At 38.8% G+C, this 22,040-nt stretch overlaps 1 protein-coding gene across 1 annotated transcript in view; it reads right to left on the bottom strand.

Moving 5' to 3' along the window:
• Nucleotides 1–22,040, bottom strand: part of CEP192 (centrosomal protein 192) — a 72,065-nt gene that overhangs the window by 44,958 nt on the left and 5,067 nt on the right. Inside the window, exons 6-21 of the mRNA XM_066545895.1 lie at nt 21,574–21,714; nt 21,159–21,316; nt 20,288–20,438; nt 16,545–16,728; nt 15,868–15,936; nt 15,466–15,668; nt 11,704–12,588; nt 11,256–11,489; nt 10,351–10,473; nt 8,630–8,784; nt 7,070–7,137; nt 5,612–5,744; nt 4,395–4,543; nt 3,169–3,309; nt 2,577–2,913; nt 2,106–2,246 (exon numbers count right to left, since the gene is read on the bottom strand). Of these exons, the coding sequence (XP_066401992.1) occupies nt 2,106–2,246; nt 2,577–2,913; nt 3,169–3,309; nt 4,395–4,543; nt 5,612–5,744; nt 7,070–7,137; nt 8,630–8,784; nt 10,351–10,473; nt 11,256–11,489; nt 11,704–12,588; nt 15,466–15,668; nt 15,868–15,936; nt 16,545–16,728; nt 20,288–20,438; nt 21,159–21,316; nt 21,574–21,714 (3,272 nt within the window). The remainder of the gene's footprint in view (nt 1–2,105; nt 2,247–2,576; nt 2,914–3,168; nt 3,310–4,394; nt 4,544–5,611; nt 5,745–7,069; nt 7,138–8,629; nt 8,785–10,350; nt 10,474–11,255; nt 11,490–11,703; nt 12,589–15,465; nt 15,669–15,867; nt 15,937–16,544; nt 16,729–20,287; nt 20,439–21,158; nt 21,317–21,573; nt 21,715–22,040) is intronic.

The raw sequence follows: 22,040 nt of genomic DNA on the forward strand, positions 1-22,040 counted from the left end.
ACTTTTTATAGGTTATGATACCCATACTAGCTAGAACACAAACATCACATGGCTAACTCAGATCAAACCTTTACTATATTTAAGGCTGAAATTTTTTTCCATCAAGGTGGTACCTTTGAATTGGAGCAAAAGAAAGATACTGGCTTGCACCTATTAATGAAAAACCCATGCAAATTAACAGGCCAAATAACTCAATCTTACTTTTGAATTCAAATGCCTGTACTATTTTCACAATTATCATCTACAGAACAACTAACACTTAAGAATCTCTTCACCAAAATGTTGTGAAAAACTGATCAAGAGATACTACTCTACCACCTGACTGCAATGTTAATGCATCATTAAGCTCATCAAAACTTCAAAAATACATGTCCTTGTACACAGAGCATCCCTAGGCATAGAGGGCAAAAGCAGAGAATGGATGCAAACTTGTAAGGTGAATACAGCTGTTGTCCATAAAATTACTCATGGGAAGTCACAACACGTACTCTGAGGAAAAAAGAAAGTTGAAATATATCTTTATTGAGCAGTTCCAGTTCATCTCCTAAAGGCACTATCACTGACATGTTGTTATAGCCAGTTGAACTCTCAGTCAGCAGCAGTTCTTTATCTTCTAAATGAGCCCTACAGCCCCCAGAGACTTTATGAAGCATCCAACACTCTCGAGTGAGCACTCCTGCACTACTCCATACAAGAACACACTGTGTGCAGTTTGCTGACAGAGAGACATATCATAAATGAGACTCCAAAGAATCAGATGTAACATGTCCTTTCTGTCTTTACAAATAAAATTTCTTCAGCTGTCAAACACCACTGCAGACAGACAAGCAGACTAGCAGCCAGAAAAATGCCAACCACATGGAAGCTGTCAGTGTGTTATCATCTACCACACAAAGAGGTAAGCTCATTGACTTGAAAGCAGAAGTGTTTAAAAATCTATCAGGTGGAAAATCCTAAGTAGCCTTGGAAAAATTTACAACAAATTTCTAATCACCTTAAACTCCAGTCTAAGATACAGAAGGTGTCTGAAATATAATGATTCTGAAAAATCATGGGAGAGTTCTACATTACTGACATAGTAGATGGGAAAGTTTCACCCAAATGATATTTACTTGAACCATCAGAAAAATCACTACAGTGTTGAAAAACATTATTTCAACCAGTCAACTGTTTGATCACTCATTCAAAATGAACAGCATTAGACATAATTGGCTTTTAAAGAAAGAAGAATCTTGAGTGGACATCTTGAGAAGGCATTAGCCCACCTACATGTCAGCTTCAGAAACTAGGAGAGATTAGGAGAAATTCTGTTGCACATATTGCTTGAATCTCTTACAAAACAGATGAGCAGGTGACATTTTGGTGCTAAGGAATCAATTTGCCTACGGTATTGCATGTGTATTATCCAAGCCTGTATGACAAATAGACAGACTCTCACGAAAATCAGTGATATAATTTAAGGATAATAAACAAGTTTTTAAGTAAACAGAGGTTCAAAAAGCCTGGAATTCAAGGGAAGATGAGAGTCCTGAAGTCCCTCAAAAGCTCCAATATTTTTCAGTACCTGTACCATTTTTAAGCATCAAGACATTCCTAAGGGACTTCATAAAAAACCAGCAGCTAGCCAAGTCTCTCAAATTTTGTCACTGTAGTCACATCTATTTGATTTTGTAGTAATTCCCCATTGATAATTATTTCCTCTCTTATAAGCATCACTCAACACAAATTACTCTTCTTCTCTTTTTCTTGCAAGAAAGGAAAACAATCATTAAAGTCCAAAGGAAAAATTGTGGAAGTGAGAGGAGTTGCCTTAGCTCATACAATAGGTACCAATGGCAAATGTTAGAATGCTTTTTGTTTTGTTTTAAAACACACTTCATGGGAAGAGTAGGAAACACAGCAAGAAGCTATGTACTATAAATAATGATATAATATCACTGCAGATTACTATCAGCATCAGCTTTCAAATAATTTGTAGTATCTAAAACCTGGAGGCTTTGCAACACCAAATACTGATTTGTTGAAGTGGAAAAAAAAAAAAAGAAGAAATTTGACTTAACATTATTACAGACGAAAAGAGTTAACCAAAAAAGATGATTACATACAGCCAGTAATGAACTCCTCATTTCTTTTATCATCTTCAGACATATTTAAATCTTGTTCTTCATCAAATGCAGTATAATATGCAAGATCAGTCACCCATTTGCCCTCCTCATTTTGATAGACAATGCTGTGTGGTAAATCACCTAAAAGATACATCAAATGCTACATTATGGATTAAAATAACAAAGGGATATGGCAAAAGTTCCTGCAAGCTCAAGTTGCTCCATCTGCAAGCTTAAACTCGTTTCATCAGCAAATAAGTAACAGTTAAGTGCAACATACAACAATCAGTGTTTCTGAAAACAATAGTAAGTCAGAATTAATTCATGCTACATCGGTTTTTATTACCAACTCCTACAAGTAAATAAAAATGCCTAGCTTACAATTTTATTTCTTTTTCCATGCAATAGAATATGGTCACAATTGCATGGACAGGTTTAATGTAAGGATAGGTTGTATGTAAAGCATCCTACCTTTGTCTGTTGTAGCTAAACTTAAGTTCTCACAGCTGTCCCCAGCTGGAGACAGGTAAGTATCAGGAAGACCAACTTTACATTGAGTTGTATCTGCCTGAGGAGCATTTGCACTAAGAACCTCAGGAGTGGTGTCACATCCCAAAAATCCTCTTGATGTGTGTAGCACTTCTGCATCAGAAGAAGCAGCCTGACAGACAGAGGACTCCAGTTCTTGCTTTGGAAGGACATCTGAGACATCAGCTTTATGGCTGTCCATGCACTGGAGGTACAGGGAATCTAATCGCAGCTCAGCCGCTGTGCAGGAATCCAGCACATCCCCAGCAGTCACGGAATTCTTTGAAAACAATAATCATTTGAAAAATGACAGAAGCACAGTTAGTAACCGAATGTATTAGAAGTTCTAGATACAAAACAGTCCAAGTTGACTATGTTTGAAAAACAAGCCTAGAACCAAAGTGGTATTATTAATTTTTTGTAAAGGAAGGTTGGCTGGTTAGCTAAAGAACTAACAAGTTTTCAAACACATTGCCATCATCTACTACAGTCTTACACTACATGAATAATAGGAATTTAAATGGCAATTTCATACCATTTGCTGCACTGCTCTGGGCAGCATTTCTCTTTGCACAGGACATCCAGTTATCCCTTCATTTTGTGAATCTTCATCACTAGCACTTTCAGAGTCAATTTCAGTCACAGCCCCATAACCGGCAGAATCCTTAAAGTTCTCCTTTAGATAAAAATTATAAAACATTTAGGTAAAATAGATATACAAAAACAAAACACTACAGGGCTTTTTAGAAAAAATTCTCTATTAGAAAAGAGATTAATGATCCTTTGTTCACTCATATGACACTGCCATAGCCAGCACCTCTAGTTAGCCTCTACCACCAAGAACAGTTCCTGGCCATGCCAATATATAGACGTGCCTGCAAGGGCATACACAGCAAGAAGATGGGAAGATCTCTTCTTATTCCTACTACATCTTTTCATTCCCTTTAACATGGGTTCTCTGTTATTCTCCTTTCTTTCCTAGCTGGCCCATTGTTGGATGAGGGCTCCAAATCAGACTCAGAGCCTCTTGCACCTAACCTACCCTACTGTCTCTCTACAAGGCAGTGAAGCAGGGACATCTTGCACAGAGAAGCCCTGAGAGCAGAGCTCTGTTATTCTCACTCTTAAAACCACTTATCCCTTCCTTCATGCACTGCTGTAACAAATTGCAGCCTATCCAGACTACTTGCACAGGGTTAACATCACTTCCCAAACAGCTTGGAAACTCTGATGTCAGTTGGGAAATTTCTGAAATTTCAAACGCTGCAGTTTAACTGTTTAAATCACACTTTTCCACTCTGGTCAAGCATGAGACTGCCAGGATCACACTGACTGTTGCAAAGCCAAGAAAATGGAAAGGCACTTAATCCCTGGCAACTCGTTTGGAATGGAGCTAACTGTTGCTCATAGGCAAACCACAAACCAGCCTGTTGCTGCCCTACCTTTAACTTCCACATATTTACCAATTATTTAAGAGAATTATTGACTCTCCTGGAAAGACAAATCTCTGTGCTGCTATACACTTAATAATACCTTGGACTTTGCTATGCAAGATGAAAAAAAAGTGATTAAAACGATTATTTATAAACTTGTATCATAAAAAAGAAGTGCCAGCATGTTGCCTTAATACCTATAGAAACAAAAAAAAAAGAAACCAAAAAGACCATTAAAACTAACTCTGTTTAGAATACCAACAAATATCTGAAAATTTAACATGTTTAAGAGCCATTGGGCATGCTGAGCTTTGAACTTTAAACCTACTTTTAGTAAGACATTTTCAGAAAGCTTCAGTGCTGCACAACGTTCTGAGAGGTTTTGCAGGTTGGTGTCTCTTCTTATTTCTGGTTGTATCAGCTGCTCAAAATACGCTTCTAGTTTGTTATCAAATTCTTCATCATCAATATCATCACCTACGAAAAGAGAAGAAAACATCCTTTTCACTTTTAACAGACATTTTATATCACCTGATATACTATCAAAACAATTCCATCATTTACACTGAATACTGAACTGCATGATAAAAATAAAAAGACCAGTTAGCTTCACCAGTACTGGAACCCTGAATAGGCAAGTATCTTCAGCTAACTGCTACCAACTCCTTGGAGGGCAATCAAAACTAACTTCATCCTTTGGAGTGTAAAAAAACCCAACAGTATTTCTACTCAAACTATTACCTTAATTCTTATTATGCTTAACTCTCAAGTGAAGTTACGCAACAAGAAAGAACTAAACAACTTCAAAAGACAGTTATGACATACGTAGACACCATGGGAGAAATGCAGTAACCCTACTTTACTGCAAGGGTACCTCATCTCACAACAGTAACCCTATTGATCACTCTGCCTCCCCCACTGGCACATCCCAGAACATGCCCTGTCATCCTTCATGTCGTGGGCAAAGTCAGCTGCATTAATGAAGAAGAGCATGTTTGTCCTTCTGCAGCAGCCCCTGGAAGGGCATAACAAGTTCAAAACTCTTAGTGATATAGAACTCATGCTCTCACTTTTATGCTTGCAGGTAAACTAGATTTAAAACTCGGATGTCACCGCACACATGCAGCATCTAAAGAGACCTGAACTCAAACTCAAGTAAAAGTCCTTTTTAACTGTGTAGCTGTGCTATTCACCACAGACTTTTATCTCTACTGAACTGAACTGAAAATGTAGGTAGAGTTACCATTTTATTAAATCAATGCTGACGTTGCTACTTCTATCTTTGATTCACAGTAACTGAGGACTACTGTTTAATTTTTTAGATTAAAATTCCAATTGTGATCTTCTCTGACAAATTCCATAGCCACCTACTCCTGTTACAATTTAAAAAGTCAGTTTTCCAAAGAACAGTTTTCTTTAATATTGTTAATACTACTTTTTTATCAAGCACAATCCAATATAAGTAAAACAGAATTTTCTTCTCAACTATGCAATAACATTGAGTCAGAATTAGACTCAGCTATGAAGAGTTATAAACACACCTACCAGCGGAATCTTCATCTGTGCTTAGAAGAGATGAGAGTTTCTCATTCTCCAAAAAACTTGAAAGGCTATTGCTAAGATGAACACTTGAGATAGCACCTTCCATCAGCTTTTCAGAAGGTTCAGATGGACCAACCTGTGAAAAGCACCCATAAAGAAATGTTTCTAGAAATTACTAACTATTGTATGAATTCAGTTAATAAAAAATAATTAATGAGGTGAATAATAAAAATAAAATAATTAATGAGGTGACTAATATTGCAAAAGTCTGCACACATTTGTTTTACTTATCCCAGGAAACACTGTAGCTGCAATGGACTTGGCCTGCTAGCTTCCAGAATGGATGCATTCAAGAAACATGGGAATCAAAAGGGGAAGAGCAAAAGAGCATCTGAAGGACACCAAACTTAAGAGACCTCAAAAAACTGAAACACTGCATTGAAGAGTTTACACTTGAAAAAACTGTCCTCCATCATTCATTGAGCTGCAATCCCAACTTAAATATACAAAGACATCTCTCAATAGTTTCCTGTGCTGTTAAAACAGAACCTCTTCAAAAATGGTACACACAGATCCAACTTTTGTTGGATATTTCTCCAAAGGAGCACAGTGAATTACTCAAAAAGTAATATTTCAGCTGAATCTAGCCAACAGCAAATACTCTATCTTTTGTATAGCTGAATGATTTTTAAAAACAGCATGATGTAATGTCTGCTATGGATTTAGTCTCATATTCTTTGTGATGCACAGATCTTGGACACAGCAAAAAAAAGTCCAAGTTCATAAAGTAAACAATTTGAAAGGAAAATGAGTTATGGTTTTCAGAAGACAGCCAGCAAGCATTCAACTGCAACTCACTGACCACTATGGCTCCTACAAAAATCAAATGAGAGAAAACTAAATCAAAATACTAGCTGACACAATAAGGAGTATGTATTGGACAGCATTTGGTTTGAGCCTGATGTGTTTTCTAAAAGGAACAGGAGACCTCCCATTCCTGTCTGCATTGGATCTCTGTGACCAAAACTGTTAGCACCTCTAACACAGTAGATAAAAATGGGTGAAGCATAACCCTACCTGTCAATACCAGCAGGTATTTGCTAGCTCTGGATTGTGTACTTCAATTTCCAAAAGCACTAAAAAAAATTCCTCAAAAGATGCTTCACTAAGATAGACTACAACTGGCATAAAATGCAAGGTCCTTACAGTGACAAAGAACTACAAAACAGTGGAGGCTAGGAACAAACAAGAGTTTTCACAACTGAGGAATATTAGATGGAGTCATGCTCACACGGTACTCATGAAGTGATCTGCAAAATGAAGGCAAAGTGAGTCATGCCAGCACCTTTATAAACTTAAGGTATACACAATCTAAGACAATAACAGCTCCATTCCTCCCTTCTCATCTCACAGAATTAAATCTATTTATCTAGATTCATATTAGAAAACATTTAATTTCACTGTATTTGGAAAAGCTTTTACCTTGCTGTTTTTAACATCTGGGAGAAAACATATTCCAGTTGGCAAATCTGAAACATAAGAAAGTGGTGTAAGCAGTATTTTAGCAGTAAAACATGAGAACATAAGTGCTGACTGTTCTCTAAGGTTAAACTGAGCCTCTGGAAGGTCTTGGCATACACTATAGAAGTAACCCAAACATACAGATTACCACAACACTAAACCTTGTACATTCTTATGACAATGATCTAAAGGATCTTCTTAAATAGGCAGAGTTTCATCAGGGCTAGAACTCTAAAAATGATGAAAGATACTTAATGCCTTAAGGATTTCCACAAGGCAGCACAAGAAAGTAAGGAGTCCCAGTTTGTGCTAGCAGAAGGAGGAACAAGTGTTCTGTTCCACTGTTGCATTTCACCTATTGGATCAATTCTTGTTTTGGATCATTTTAAGCAGCTTCCAAATGTCTTTTAGATCCACACATAATCCAGCTGGAGGTCCCACATGACAGAGAACAGTTTAGACTTGCACACACAAATTTTAGCAAAAAAATTTTGTAATTCTTCAGTAATAGGTGTGAATAAAAGACAATTTCCAAACAACAATTTCCAAGCTAAAAATCAAGTAACTAAATCTGCCTGGCCACTATCAAGTCCAAACACTGGCGGTCTCAGCTTTCCAAAGCATCACCATTTTGTTGCCATTTACTGCTTCAAGACTACAGCAACAAATGAGTGGAGCCAACACTTCCCTGTTAGAAGTGGTTTTTTATAAAGGTCTATTTATGTTACAGGTCACAATACTTTCTAATTGAACATATTATCTGTCAAAATTATTAATACTTCACAAAAACCTATACAAATACTCAAAGCTTGGAAAAGGATAATGTCTAAAAGTATATATTTACTAATTGTATTTACTGAATTTTAAAGGACAAGTAGAATTTATTCACAGAACTGGCATTAGCAAAAACCCCAGACAAGCTTAATATCATGTAGCTATGCTATTAAAATTAATTTGGGAATATTCTTTTGTTTCCGGTACTCTACTCAGACTTCAGAAAAAGTATAGTTTTCACAGCAAGTATTCAAAACTATGTTTTCTTGCATAACCTCACTAGAAGGGTATGCTTCCAACACCTACAGCAGCAATTAAAGACATCTATTACAGGTTGGAATAGGGCAAGAAAAGAGATGCTAGCTAAAACATAACCTTGCAACCTTACACTTACTGAAATAGAAGGGGTAGAGAACAAGCCTCATACACTTCTTCCATAAAGTTCCTGAACTAAGTCAGATTACTACTGGCATTCTATTTATGCTACTATACAGCAAACACTTTTTTCAACAACTTGCTGTATAGCTTTGTATTTTGAGGAGAACTCCGAGAACATGTCAACCACAAGCTTTCTCTGTTTTCAATTTGCTGAAATCCAAGAGATTTTTTTTCAAAACCCATTTATAACCTGCCATAAAACAGTGAAAGGGTCAAAAGAAGACATCTGTAGCATAAAAAGCTTATTACAGTGACAATAAGTACACAATTTTTCTCAAAACATAATACCTTCCAATTGCTCAAGAGGCAAAACTTCACGTAAGGTACTTTGACTATGATTTGAGTGTTCAATGACATTCTGAGGTTGCTCTCCATATACTGAGGGGGATTCTTTCAAATTAACACAAGGCAGCTGAGGGTCTTCAATTTGCGTAGCAATTTCCCTAGAAAGAGAATTATTTAAATGAAAAATCAGTTAGTTGCACAGATCATCATCTCTCATGATAAAGATATGATAAATTCTCCAATTGCTTTGTCTCAGTCTGTTGTTTTCAATACAGGATAGATTCTAGACACCTGTCATTGTACAATAAAAGAAAGCATATCATAATTACAAGGATTTCAGTTTCACAATCTAAACTGTGAAACAAATAGTGAAATTTCATGCAAAACATGCCTCTCTACCTATTTATTCTTCTCTTTGATTTCCATAAAATGAGGGGAAAGTATAAGGACAAAAGCTCCTACTCTGGCCAAGTTTCAAGATCCATTTGAGACCAAGACAAACACTAGACAAGATTTTGCCAAGTTCACAATATCACCATTTTTGTTACACTAAATAAAGGACCAAATCATAAAGAACATGAGTTACTGAAATTGCATGTAGTTAAATAACAGCTTTTGCAATTATGCAGGAAAGTTATCCTTCACTTCTGGTTTTACAGAACGTCCACACAGGCTTATAAACAGGGTTATAAACTAATCACGCCAGATGTTAAAATTTCATACTTTTGCTTCAATATTTTAGATAAATAAATGAAACTAACATTTGAAAGTCTAAAACACAACTAGTCCATGTTCTGCAATTTGTTTTCTTACTTGAGTACAATCAAGACACTGACTCCCTCTCAAATCTTATGTTCTTTGTTTTGATAAGGATACACTGCCTGGAGCTCAATTTTATCAGTGAGAAAGGCACACAGTGCAGTTTCTGTCACAACAGGAGCACATCTGGCCTTGGTCAGAATAACCTATACAACAGCTTCCAACACTTCCACCACTCAGCAATGCCTTCTCAAGTGTATCACTAACAATAATGATTTCCTAAGAAATACCAATCACTGAGGCAACAAGAAAAGCAAATTTGATAGAAACTGTTGTTCCTTTCTGTGGGCAAACTGCCTGATACTTACTCAAAACATATTTATATCAGTGCAAAATGCTACTCACACACATGACATAACCAGAAACACCAGCTTAATTCTAGATTATGTAAAGCGAACGAGATAAACACAGGCCAAATTCAGGTAAGTCAATTAAATAATCATGCTTAGGACATTTTAAATTACTGTGACAACAAAACAAAACCTCACAGTCCAAGGAACATTCCTTGTGAGGATTTCATTCCTGTCACATACATGAAGTCCAATTAATCAATCAAACAGCAGAATGCTGCTGATGTAGGGCTGCACAGGCTAAGTGGCATCAACCACTGAATGGAAGGCCACTGGATGCTTCCACTTGGCCCAGCACTATCCCCCTTCAGAAAACATGGAGGAGCTGATTTTGTAGAAAAAGCTGCCCAGGCTGCCAAATACTGTAAGCTAACAGGTCAATGCACAGCTGAGCTCTCCAGCTACTGCAGGCTAGTAGTAAAAGCTGCTGCTTTCAACTCTGCAACTCAATTCTGAAGTAGCCTGTAATTAGCCATATAGTGCATACAGATCTACATACTAACTTACTGGTGCCTGCATTTTAGGGCAGAATTAGATTTTAACTACCTCACTTACATGTCATCATGAAAGCAGAGGGCAAACCTTTCCACTGGCTCAGGCTGTGACTGACTGCTGTGAGAAGATCCTGATAGAGATGAATGTTTTCCTTCCAAATACGATGCACAGTCATCAGGAAGCCTGTAAATGTGGGGCAAAAAAAACACACATCCGAGTCATTCTAATATGCACTGCTCCTGTTTTCCAAAAAATTGGGGGAGCAAAACTCATATTTGTGACTACTTATTTCCTGTAAGTTAAGTTATTTCAATATTTTAGCTAATCTGTATTTACAGATACACATATGTATCCTGAATGCTTCTCTCCAGCCTTCTGTAGCTCTTTAGAGCAATACCATGTTACAGTTTTTAGTTGCTAGTGGTGTCCTTCTGGAAGGACAGGGTATTAAAGTCTCATCTTACTTGTTGTTAAGTAACAGGACAGCAGTTAAGCACAAAGGCTTCAAATTGTTACTCTTTGCTCTACTCCTTGCTGAGCAAGTTTTAGTTTTTGTACACAACACTAGATCTTGGAGTTTCTAAAAGGAGCTAAATTCAGGTAAGTTCAGTGAACAGTTAACAGAGAACACACATGTAAAAAACACATTATTCTCTACACAACTTCAAATTCGAGTCAAGTAAGCTGAAAAGAGGAGTTAAAAGAGACTTGACTGTTACAATCTAAAAATTTAATTAGTTCTGAAGGGCGGTTTTTGTAAATATTAAGTATTCTACTAGTTACAAGTTAAATGCAAAGTTTACACTGGTAATACAGACAATCCTATGTTTACTGATTATTGAGATACTGATTGGTAAATAGTTTTATCACTGCCCAAGTAATTTGCGAAATTAATTTTTGCTCTTCAGAGTTAGATGCTTCAACTGTTTTTTTATATTTCTGAATGGCACTTACTGAGACCTCACCTGTTGTCACCGCCCTCTTGGCTCCTGGCGACAGTGGAGGCCGCCACAGGTAACCCCGGGTTGGAGGAGACGGTGACATTCTCAAAGAGCACACTCGCGCTGCTGTTCAAGGACTGGCCCAAGTAGCTGGGGAAGGTCTCGTCGGCGATATTCCTGAAATCTTCCATCATCCCGCCCACACTGCCTGGAACAGCACTCGGCCCGGCACCACCATCAGCCCCGCTCGGGCAGCATCTGCAGGCAGGACCCAAACAGCTTCACACTCACACACGGCAACGCACTTCACTCACACATCACCGCCACTATTCCTGGGCAACCACCCCGCTTTAGCCACAAACGTGCTCAACAACCATTCCCAGCCCTCTCCCACCAAGACTTTTTGGGGACACACTTTCACAGCCCTCTCGGAGGGCCCAACAAGAGCGGCGACTCACACCAGCGCCGCTACGAGACGTGCCAGTCTATATTTAGCGTGTAAAGCCGCCCGGACCGGGCAGTCCCAGCCTGCTTTCCTCCCTCCGCGGCCCCTCCAGGGAGCACCTGAGGCGACACCAACTCCGGGTGACCGCGGACCGCGGCGGGAAAGCTCCCGCTGCTCACCGGCCACGCTCCGCCGCGCAGTTCGGCGACGGGGGAGCGGCTGGAAGCCGGCGACCGCCTTTTTGTCCAAAGAGGAGGGAGAGAAGGGCCCTGCCTTTCCCGAGGGTCCCAGACGCAGCAGGAACGCTGGCGCTCAGACGGACCGACCGCCAAAACTCGGGATGGGATCCGCCCCGCGTAGCTGCCGCAGCGCCCCCCAGCGGCCGGGCGGGCACCGCTCGCTCCCCTGGCGCGCAACGGAAACGGCGGCGCGACCGGCCCGCCCCACCCCCCGCGCGGCCGGCGGCGCGTGCGCAGCGGCGTCGCGCGCGCCTCCCAAACTTTGGCGCTCCCTCTCGCGAAGCCAATGGCAGCGCCCCAGGCGGAGCCGGCCATTGGCGGGCACGGCGCGCGGCGGCAGGCGGGGAGCGAGACACTCTGGGCGGGGCAGGCGGCGGCGCTGATTGGGCGATGCCCGCGCGGCACCGCCCAGCCCCGCCCCCCGGCCGTTAGGCGGGATCGGGGGCGGGTGTTGCCTGTGGGAACGAGCATGGGAGTGGGAGTTTCCTGAGGGAACGGGAGCGGGAACAGGAGAGGGAGTGGGCGGCGGGGCCGCGGGCAGTGTGGGGAAGGGGGTGATGTCATCGGTGTATTTTGTCTCAGGTATTTGCTTTCAGGCCGGCCGGGTTTGGATCCCCGTACCAGGGAAAGGGCCGCTGAACATCCCGCCCGACCCTGCTGTCCCCCGTCCCACCTAAAAATGAGAAAAAAGAAAAAAAAAAAAAGGTCCATTCGGATTAACTCATGTGACGTTGTTTATATTCCCGTTTTTGCCATCTGAATCCGCTAGATGAGTGTAGCTTTTCGCAAATATTAAAATAAATAATATATGTGTTACATGACAAACGCCTATCACTTGTTTTTTGAAAATTTTAAAAGTTTAATAGTAATAAAATGGTTGTAAAAATAGTAATACAATTAGAGTACTAATAATTTGGACAATTTGAATTAGGACAATATGAGACAGTAGAAACAAAGAGTTACAGAGGTCCAGCTACCTTTTTCTGGGCAGCACGAGCCTGAAAAAGGGACATTCGTTAACAAAGGATTAACCCTAAAAAACAATAGCCTGTGGCATATTCATACACTTCATACAAGATGCATAAATTCCATTCAAACAAAGGATTCTGTCTGTCATCGTCAACTTCTTCCTCTGAATCCTAACAGCGCCTTCGAGGCGGGAAGAATTTAATTTCTCCTGATAATGAAGCAATAAATTCTCTTCCTCTGAAAGATTTAGATGTCCTGTGGCTGCTATCTCACTGCGAGTCCTTTCTTTAAAAAAAGTATCCTACATAGCATCGTTTCTATTTTAACATTTTTTTAACCTAAAACTATATTTAACACACTACTTAAGAGAATTAATGCAGCATTACTTTCTAACACAACACATATAATATTCACTTTAATATTTGCGAAAAGCCAATCATAAAATATCCATTTTTCACAGTTATGTTAGAAAGTTATGCTGTATTAATTTTCTTAAGTAGTGGATTAAATATAGGTCTAGGTTATAACATAAGGTTAACATAGAAATGATGCTATGTAGGATACTTTTTTTAAAGAAAGGACTCGCAGCGAGATAGCAGCTACAGGACATCTAAATCTTTCAGAGGAAGAGAATTTATTGCCCTCTTATCAGAAGAAACGAACTTCTTCCTGCCTCGCTTAGGCTTGAAGATGCCATCAGGATTAAGAGGAGGAAGTTGACACTGACCAGAGAGAATCCTGTGTTTGAATGGAATTTATGCATCATGTATGAGGTGTATGAATATGCAACAGGCTATTGTTTTTAAGGGTTAATCCTCTCTTAACATGGGTCCTATTTCGGGCCTATTTTGCCCAGAAAAAGGTACCTGGAGCGTCTGTAACTCTTTGTTTCTATTGTCTCATATTCCAAATTGTCCAAATTATTATTATTCTAATTGTATTACTATTGTTATAACCATTTTATTACTATTAAAAATTTAAAAAGCAAAACGCCAAGTGATTGGCGTTTTTCACAATGAGGCTGAGAAACAGAACCGTTAGGGGTGGAAAGAACCTCTGGAGATGGTCCAGTCCCACCCCCACGCCAGGGCAGGGTCACCCAGAGCAGGTGACTCCAGCTGGGGTTTGAATGTCTCCAGAGAAGGAGACTCCACAACCTCCCTGGACAGCCTTTCCCAGTGCTCTGCCACCCTCAGAGTAAAGAAGCTCTTTCTCATGTTGAGGTGGAACTCCTGTTCTAGTTTATATACAGAACATGGAAAATTTCATTTCCATGCTGAAGTGTGCATGTCACAGGGTTTTTTTAAGTAGAGGATGTGAGCAAAAGCAAAACCACCACACACACAAACCCACAAAACCAAAGAAAAACAAAGAAAACCACCAATGCCATCTCATGGCTTCTACAGGACCCAAAAATTTCCAATCCTGGCAGCTCAAACTAAGATGTGCTCCAAGCACAGAAGCAGTAGAAGGGCTATTGCGGGTATTCTTGCAGAAGAAGAAAAAGGAGTGTAGCCTTAAGAAGTGCTGCATAAATTTAAAATATTGCGTGTACCTGCTGTAATTATCCCTTTCAAAGCCTTTCTATAATCTTCCCTCCTAGAGTTCTGCTGCCTGTGTCCAAGGGCCCAGATCCTGCACAGAAGTTCACAGGCTTGAGTCAAGACAGCAGAGTCGATGAGTTTGAGGAAGCAGAGGTGGAAAGTCAGGGATGTGGATCAAAGGCTCCTGGTTTGGAGAGAGGTCAATACAAAATAGCTGGTAGGGGGCAAGGCAGGCATTGGCCACGAAACCAGCCTGAGTTCATTTGCTGAGGTTAAAGTACCTGGCCACTGTGTTCTAACATGACTTGTTTGCACTGAATCTTACAGCATGTTTCCATTAGTAAGAAGTGTGACTGGAATTAGGGTATCTAATAATAACACATGTTCATCACAGAGGAAAATAACGTGACCATGCTGAATAAACTATTAACAATGCACTACTAGAAACTGCAAAAAATTGTCATTACTCTAACTGGTTAATCAGTGACCTCTTCCAGGGTTAAGAATGAATTCTGCAAATGGTTTAACACTTAAAAAATGGTTTGGTTTAGGACTATATCCCAGTGTAATAGTGTTGATTTTTATTTTTTCAATTATTCATTCTCCCTCAGAGGAATAGTTACTTTCCACCCACTATTTAAGCATTATCTTTTAATCATGTAACATTTCTGTTTACCATACAAAGTTGGCATGGTTTTGTGTTAACTTTTTCTAGTAAAGGTATAAAACTTTTTTCCTTCTGTTCACTTCTGTTCCTGTTAGCTGGAAAGTATCATCAGCCTCCCTCCACACATGTTCAGCAAGGACATTCTAATACCAGTGTACCTCATGGGTTTTTAAATTAAAACTTGATTCCTCAGAGAGAAACAAAGAAACAAACATGGTGGATCTGAGCAAATGAAGTTTTCAGAATACACGTAAAGCTCATAGGAACATGTCATTTTGGAAAAATACAAGTTGTCCTCTCCCTTACCTCACAGTAGTGGTCTAGGAAACAGGGTTAGTCCATTTTGAAGCGCATTGAAATATACAATTACACTTTGGGTCTCTGCAGCACAAAGGCCTCCTCTTTCCTTCCTTCCCCCAGGATCTGCCCAAAAACCTCGGCAATCCCATCCTGTGCAGTAATGCTACTCCTGAGCAATACCATGCATTCTTTGTCCAGCATTGTCTTCCTGCCCGCCTTGCACCAGTCTGAGTCAGTGCCAACACGCTGATCCACAGCAGTAATGCTCCCGTGCTGACACAACACAAAAGACATTTGGCATTTTTCAAGCTAGCACTCTTTCTTCAAAAGGCTCTGTTTGAATTCAATCACTGGAGAAGAACTGAGAGGTAATGTGAAACCCAACAGCTCTTGCAGTCTGCACAGACCTCCAGCACAGCCATGGGAAAAGTGAGAGCACACCTTGTGGCAGACTGGGAATATGCAGCTGCACATCAAGAATGGCGCAGAGCAGAGCTAGGAGAGTGGACACCTGATTCAGAAAAACTCCTTCATCAGGAACCTGTTAAAAATTATTACAAGGAAAAACGTACGAATACAGACCTTTCAGCACAAATTTATTAGTCAACCACAATTATAAAATTTAAATATTTATATAGCAAGATGGAAAAATCTTAAGTAACCAAACACTTCAAGTTATTTTGCTGCAGTATACACAGGAATGGTTGTTTCTTAAACAAGGTGATCCAACATCATTCTTCACTCACAAGTGTCTTGAAGGCATGTCTAATTTTGATAATGTGTTTCACACATAAATGGAGTACACAAAAAGAAAACAATAAAGACCACACTAAACTGATTCAAAAAAGATTAAAAAAAAAAAAAGAAAAAAACATCAGGCAAATTGAAGCCATCTACTCCATAAAGAGTGCGTGGCTAATACTGTTTATGTATGTTGCCAAAATTAAAAGGGTAAAAATTAAAATAGTCTTTGATACAGAAATAACATATTCTAAATGTTTTTTGTTTCACAAAACATGCATGAAGTTCCCACATGTTTAAAAAAGTCTTTTGTACCAGAGAAGGAATACCAAGGCAGCCAGAAATGGAAGCATTCACAAACACCCAGAATAAGGCCCTTCAGAATTTATTTAAAGTAACACATTAAACCCCTTCATTCTCAGGTAAAAGATTAAGAGGCCGAGATACACATCGTCTGCGAGGGTGAGGATACTGGAGGTTGGCAGTGTCAGCATCACAAGACTGCTCTATCAGAGGAGGAGGAGGAAGGAGCTGGGCATGACTGGACCATCTCGATCCAGCCCGTGGGGAATCCAGAGGGGGAAAGAAATACCTGAAACAATTAAGAAAGGAACAAAACACCAAAACAAAAAAAAAACCAAACAAAAAAACAAACAAACAAAAAAAACCAACAAAACAAGAAAAGAAGAGAAAGGTAGTAAATACAAGGAGAACCAAAGGGGAGAAAAGACATGCTGGAAAAAAAAAAGGCTTTAGTATATCCATGCCAAAACCAATAGAACATAATAGCAGAAATCAAGGCGTGTAATTCAAAACAAGACAAATCTGGAAACTCTTCTTTAAAGCAAAATAATAGTCTTTTCCACTGAAATTCATTGAAAATAATACCATAGTCATAGTCCTAGCATACATTTTTACAAAAGAATTGATTACTTTGAAGTCAAAAAGGTGGTGTAGTACAGCTATTAACAGGCTTTCATTCTCCCAGAATTTCTGTGATTTGTTAACAGCTTTCAGTAATGCTTTCTTTGTGACACAAAATATACATTAAATATTATCAAAGCACACTTGCTGCATATGCATCTAATTCAGATTAACTTCACAGCATTTCTAGAAGACGTAAAACCACCACTTTTTACATTAATGATATACATTTACAGAGAATAACTGCTTTGAATGAAATACAGTCTTTGTATCTATTTACATATTTCTGCAAAATCCTCAGTGTAAATTCAAGATTCCTGGTGAATGCAAGATTCAGAATTATGCCACTCCATGTCATTTTGCTGCTGTTTTTATTAGAACTTACCCGTAACACTTGTGCATTTTAGTATAACTAGATTATGTTTTCTGTCTTGTTTACAATTCTGTGGACTTACAACAAAGAACAGCTAGGAGTTTATTAAGGAAATTATGGGACAATTAACAACAAACTGCATTTTGGTTTCTATCTCTGCATAGCTAAAGTGTTTGCATTTTTCAAGGATATTACGTTGAGAGAATTTAAGTACTCCATGTAATTATAACTATTACCACAGGAATGTACAAATATGTAACAGAGAAAATACTTATTTTAGGATGAAGTATGACAGTACTTACAAAACATTTATTCGAAGTCATACTAAAGAATATAAATGAAGCAATAACAAACCACTAAAAGCCATCATCTGTACAATTGTCAAAACAGATTTCTCACTTCTTTAGAACTAACAGTTGCATATATATTACAAAGCAGTTACAACCTTGTAATGTTTAGGGAATCTTTATCAAATGCTGAACACTCTGAAATGCAAAACAAATTGGTTCTCAAAACAATTTTAATGGAAGTTACTGTAATGGTCGTTTCCCTCCTCCCATCCCAATCAAGGACAAAAATTCTTGTTTTTAATCACAAACTATCTTTTAATTTTACAAGCTTTCAAAAATACGTTCTGATGAAAGTTTTGGGGTTTGGGTGGGTTGTTTATGTTTTTTTCCAAACAAGATGCCTCTCCAAGTATTTTTCTATCGGGTGTTCCATCAGTATCAAACTGTGCAGGCTAGTACAAAAAATGCACACAACGTGTTTTAAAAAGGCTTTTTGAACAGTATTTAGTAGTTAGCAGGCTGCTGGTGTCTTGGGAGAGGTCAAACGGCGCTGGGGAAGGGGAAAAAGGAGTTCGTTTTCCATTCCTGTGTGCATGCAACAAGCAGCAAAACACCAAAGTTACTCCAGTTAGCTTGGTATCAGCTCTGCTTTCTGTTAAAAAGGACATAATACAAATGGAGAATGGAAATTGTATCATAAATCTACACACACAATTACATCAACATAATAATACAGCCCTACTGGTTTATTTCCTAACAATCTACATCACATGTTCTGAAATTTATTTTGAGTACAAATCCAGTTTGGCCATAGTGCTTTTATAGCCTTTTCCAGATCTGCCTGTGCTATAGCTGTTTTAAGTGTTTAAACATATAGACATGAAAAAGGAGCATGTACAGTCAGAGACAAGTAACGTGTAGGATATCTATTTAGTCAAATGTCAATGCATGAATCTTTATCAGCATGTTAACACTAACACAGAAGTTAGCAGCTGTGCTGACACAACTCAGGCCAGTATCACTACAAAAGAAAGCCTGTAGTAAAGCCTGCATTTTTTAATGTAAGGCTTAACCTAGGACGAGACACCGTATGTCCTGAAATTCCACAGCCCCTGACTTAATTCTGGAAATAACATTGTCTTACAAATCAGAGGCAAGAATAATTTATTAAAAACCAAAACAAAACACCTTGCAATACAGAGCAATGAAGGGAATAGAAATAATGCTAGAAGTTTCAGCTGCACAATGGCTTAGCACCAAGTTCAGGGACAGGAGAAGAGCCACGAGGGGCGGGGGGTGAGGGGGGATGGTTAGTCTTGGTGGCAGCAGAGTCTTAGATAAGGAGATTGTAAAACCACACCCTATGCCAAAGAGCTGTAAGACAGCCTGCATTTCCCCACAGGAGCCCAAGCAAATGCAGCTACACAGCTCTGGATATACCATGTCCAAGGCAGGGCTGCATTCATTTGCTACACTGCAAGTAGAATCTGGAATCATGACTAACATAATTTTGCTGCCCTTTCTTACAGGGACCGGGCCCATTACCACCTCTTGTGTCCACATTTGTCTTGTGAGGAAAATGTGAAACCTGTTCTCTGTTCAACAGGGCTAGGGATCTTGAACTGCCATTCAGGACTGACTGCTGAAAGGGCAAGAGGCTGGTGCTACTCTCCAAAAGCAAACTTTGCCAATAAGCTTTCCAAACTGAAAAAACCCCACGAGTAGCTGCACATGGATGGAAAAGGAAACTATCCCAAGGCACTTGAAACAAAGGTGGCCACAAAACTTGGAAACCACTGCTATGGAATCTGGCCACATCTCATTCTTATATAGGACTTATAATTCTGTAAAGCTGATTGTACACACTGCACCATACACATGCAGGACTCAGCATATTTCTACATTTCAGTGTGCACAAATGAAAATGTTTTTTCAGAAGAGGCAGTAAAATTTACTCACTAAACACAACTATTACAGAATAAAAACCTAACAGAGATTGAGGCAAATTATTTGCAATATGAATGCCATAGGAGGAAAATTTTAAAACCACAAAACTTTTATGCAATTGATGCTACACACCTGCAAAAACCAAGTAAACTAACACTAACATTTGATTGTTGAAACTGTTATCAAGTAACTTTTCTTCCTTCCCTTCTGCTATATTATCCCAGAGAAAAAACAATTTGTTGCTGGCATTTTTGCTTCACTTTTAAACATATATCTAAATCAAAAGGGTAGTTACACACCAGTAGGATGAAGCTTCTCCTTTGAAACGATTTCAGAAATGTTGTTTTTAATAATATGAAAGGACTAAAAACCAAAATAATTATTTCGATTGCTTATTTATACAGACTGATTCAGTATGACTTACTGTTTTGTTCATTTTCCTCTTAACACTTGCATAACAGACGAACCACAGAGCAAAACCAGAGGAGCTTATAGAAGTACTCATGCAATAAATGACACTGCACTTTAAAAACATGTAAAACAAATATGAGAGCTACATGAAATGAAGATTCGGAGAAAAGACTACTGAAAATCAGTCTCTCTAGTACTTAACCTACCTGCTGGCAGATGATCCATTTAGTGAATTCTGCAGACTTGTATTGGCTGAACCTAGAGAGGCATTAAAAATTCCCTGCTGAGAACTACCATTCACCGGACTCCCATTACCTTTCAGTATACCAGTACACTTCCAGTTGTCCATGTAATTAGCTGCAAACACAGATATACAGACACTGTTAGTTTCTCTTCTGAAGCTCAGTTTCTCTACAGATATGTTTCAACTGCCCCACACCTGGTTGTGATCAGAATCACAACTGAAGTTCAAAACCTCTATATAAATTCTAAACAGCTGAGGATCCAGCCCTTTAGCTGCCTGATATTCTCTGCCTGTCCATAATTTAAAACTCAGTTTCCACTATCACAATACTGAGGAACAAATGAGAACGTGTAAGGTAACTGCCAGTAGATTTTTTTTTTATTGTTGTTGTGGGGATTTTGGTTTGGTTTTTTTTTTTGTTTGTTTCATTGATGAAGGGGTGCATTTATTTGTTTGTTTTTCTCTTAAAATGTAAACAGAAAAAAGCCATTTGCCCGGACATTGTGACTGAATATAGATTTTTTAGGTTTAGCAGCAGGAAAAGATCTATCTTACTTTTTAAAATGACAACTTAATATAGCTCTAGTCTGGTGTAACAATTGCTGGGTACAGTAACAACTAATCACAGCAGCTTAAATCATGCAAGTATTTAACACAGGAAGTTATTTCTGAATTCTGTTTTTCTTAAACGTAAACAGAAAAATAGGAAAAAAAGAAGTCTGTATTTCACAAATCTAAAATGGACACTCGCTCCAAAATTATGTTTTGAGTATAATTTCTCAAGTATATTCACTAGACTATAAAGTCAATGTGTTTCAAGTGGGTGACCTTACCCTTCCAGAGCCTAACACAGCCATCATCACCAGAGGAGGCAAGCACTGTGCCTGTAATATTCCAGCTCACTCGCCACACCTGGGAGTTGTGATTATCAAACTGTGCCACAATATGAATTTCAAATTTTGTTAATCCTCCTGATGAAGTCAATTCTTTCCTGTTTAAGAGAAAAGTGACAGTTCTTCACACAACTGTTCAAAGGTCTGGGCTTGAACATGATGTCAGAGACTACTAAATCTTTCTAATAACAACTGTTATTAGATTAGGTATTCAGACAAAATTATAGACTTGCTCACAATCAGGCTGCTAAAAACAATCCTGCATACATTATTACTTTTGCTTTGCAGAGACAATTTGAACAAGATTGCACAGTATGCATCACATCACACCAAACCATCTTCCTCTAGAGCTCACCTTAGAGGTTTTAGTGTGAAAATTCGTACATCTTTGGTTGCTACAGCCAAGATGTGGAAGGATCTTCCCAGATTTGGAGCAAATGCAATATCATGTACAGGATCTGTGACTGTCATCAGAGCTTCTGCTTTTGCGTATTTCCTGTACAGGGCAAGAAATTAACCTTTAATGCCATGAAAATTGCCAGTGATGCAAATTATATAAACCAGATATAGTGGAAACGGGAAACAGGGTTAAGTATACATGGTAAAACTTGGAAAAAAATAATTTTTTTAAACATAAATTTCTGCAATAATTTCAAGCAAATTTGTTCAGAAATTGAATCTATCAGATACAGTAGCCACTAAGTACAGTATGCTAAAGTATTGTGAGTCATACAACAAACAAGAATTGCAGTACAAAGGACATTTTTGTCTGCAATTGGAAAAGGGAAATGAAGAGAAATATTCCATTCACAAATCTAAAGG

Source organism: Molothrus aeneus, chromosome 1, assembly GCF_037042795.1.
Source record: "Molothrus aeneus isolate 106 chromosome 1, BPBGC_Maene_1.0, whole genome shotgun sequence".
Lineage (NCBI taxonomy): Eukaryota > Metazoa > Chordata > Aves > Passeriformes > Icteridae > Molothrus > Molothrus aeneus.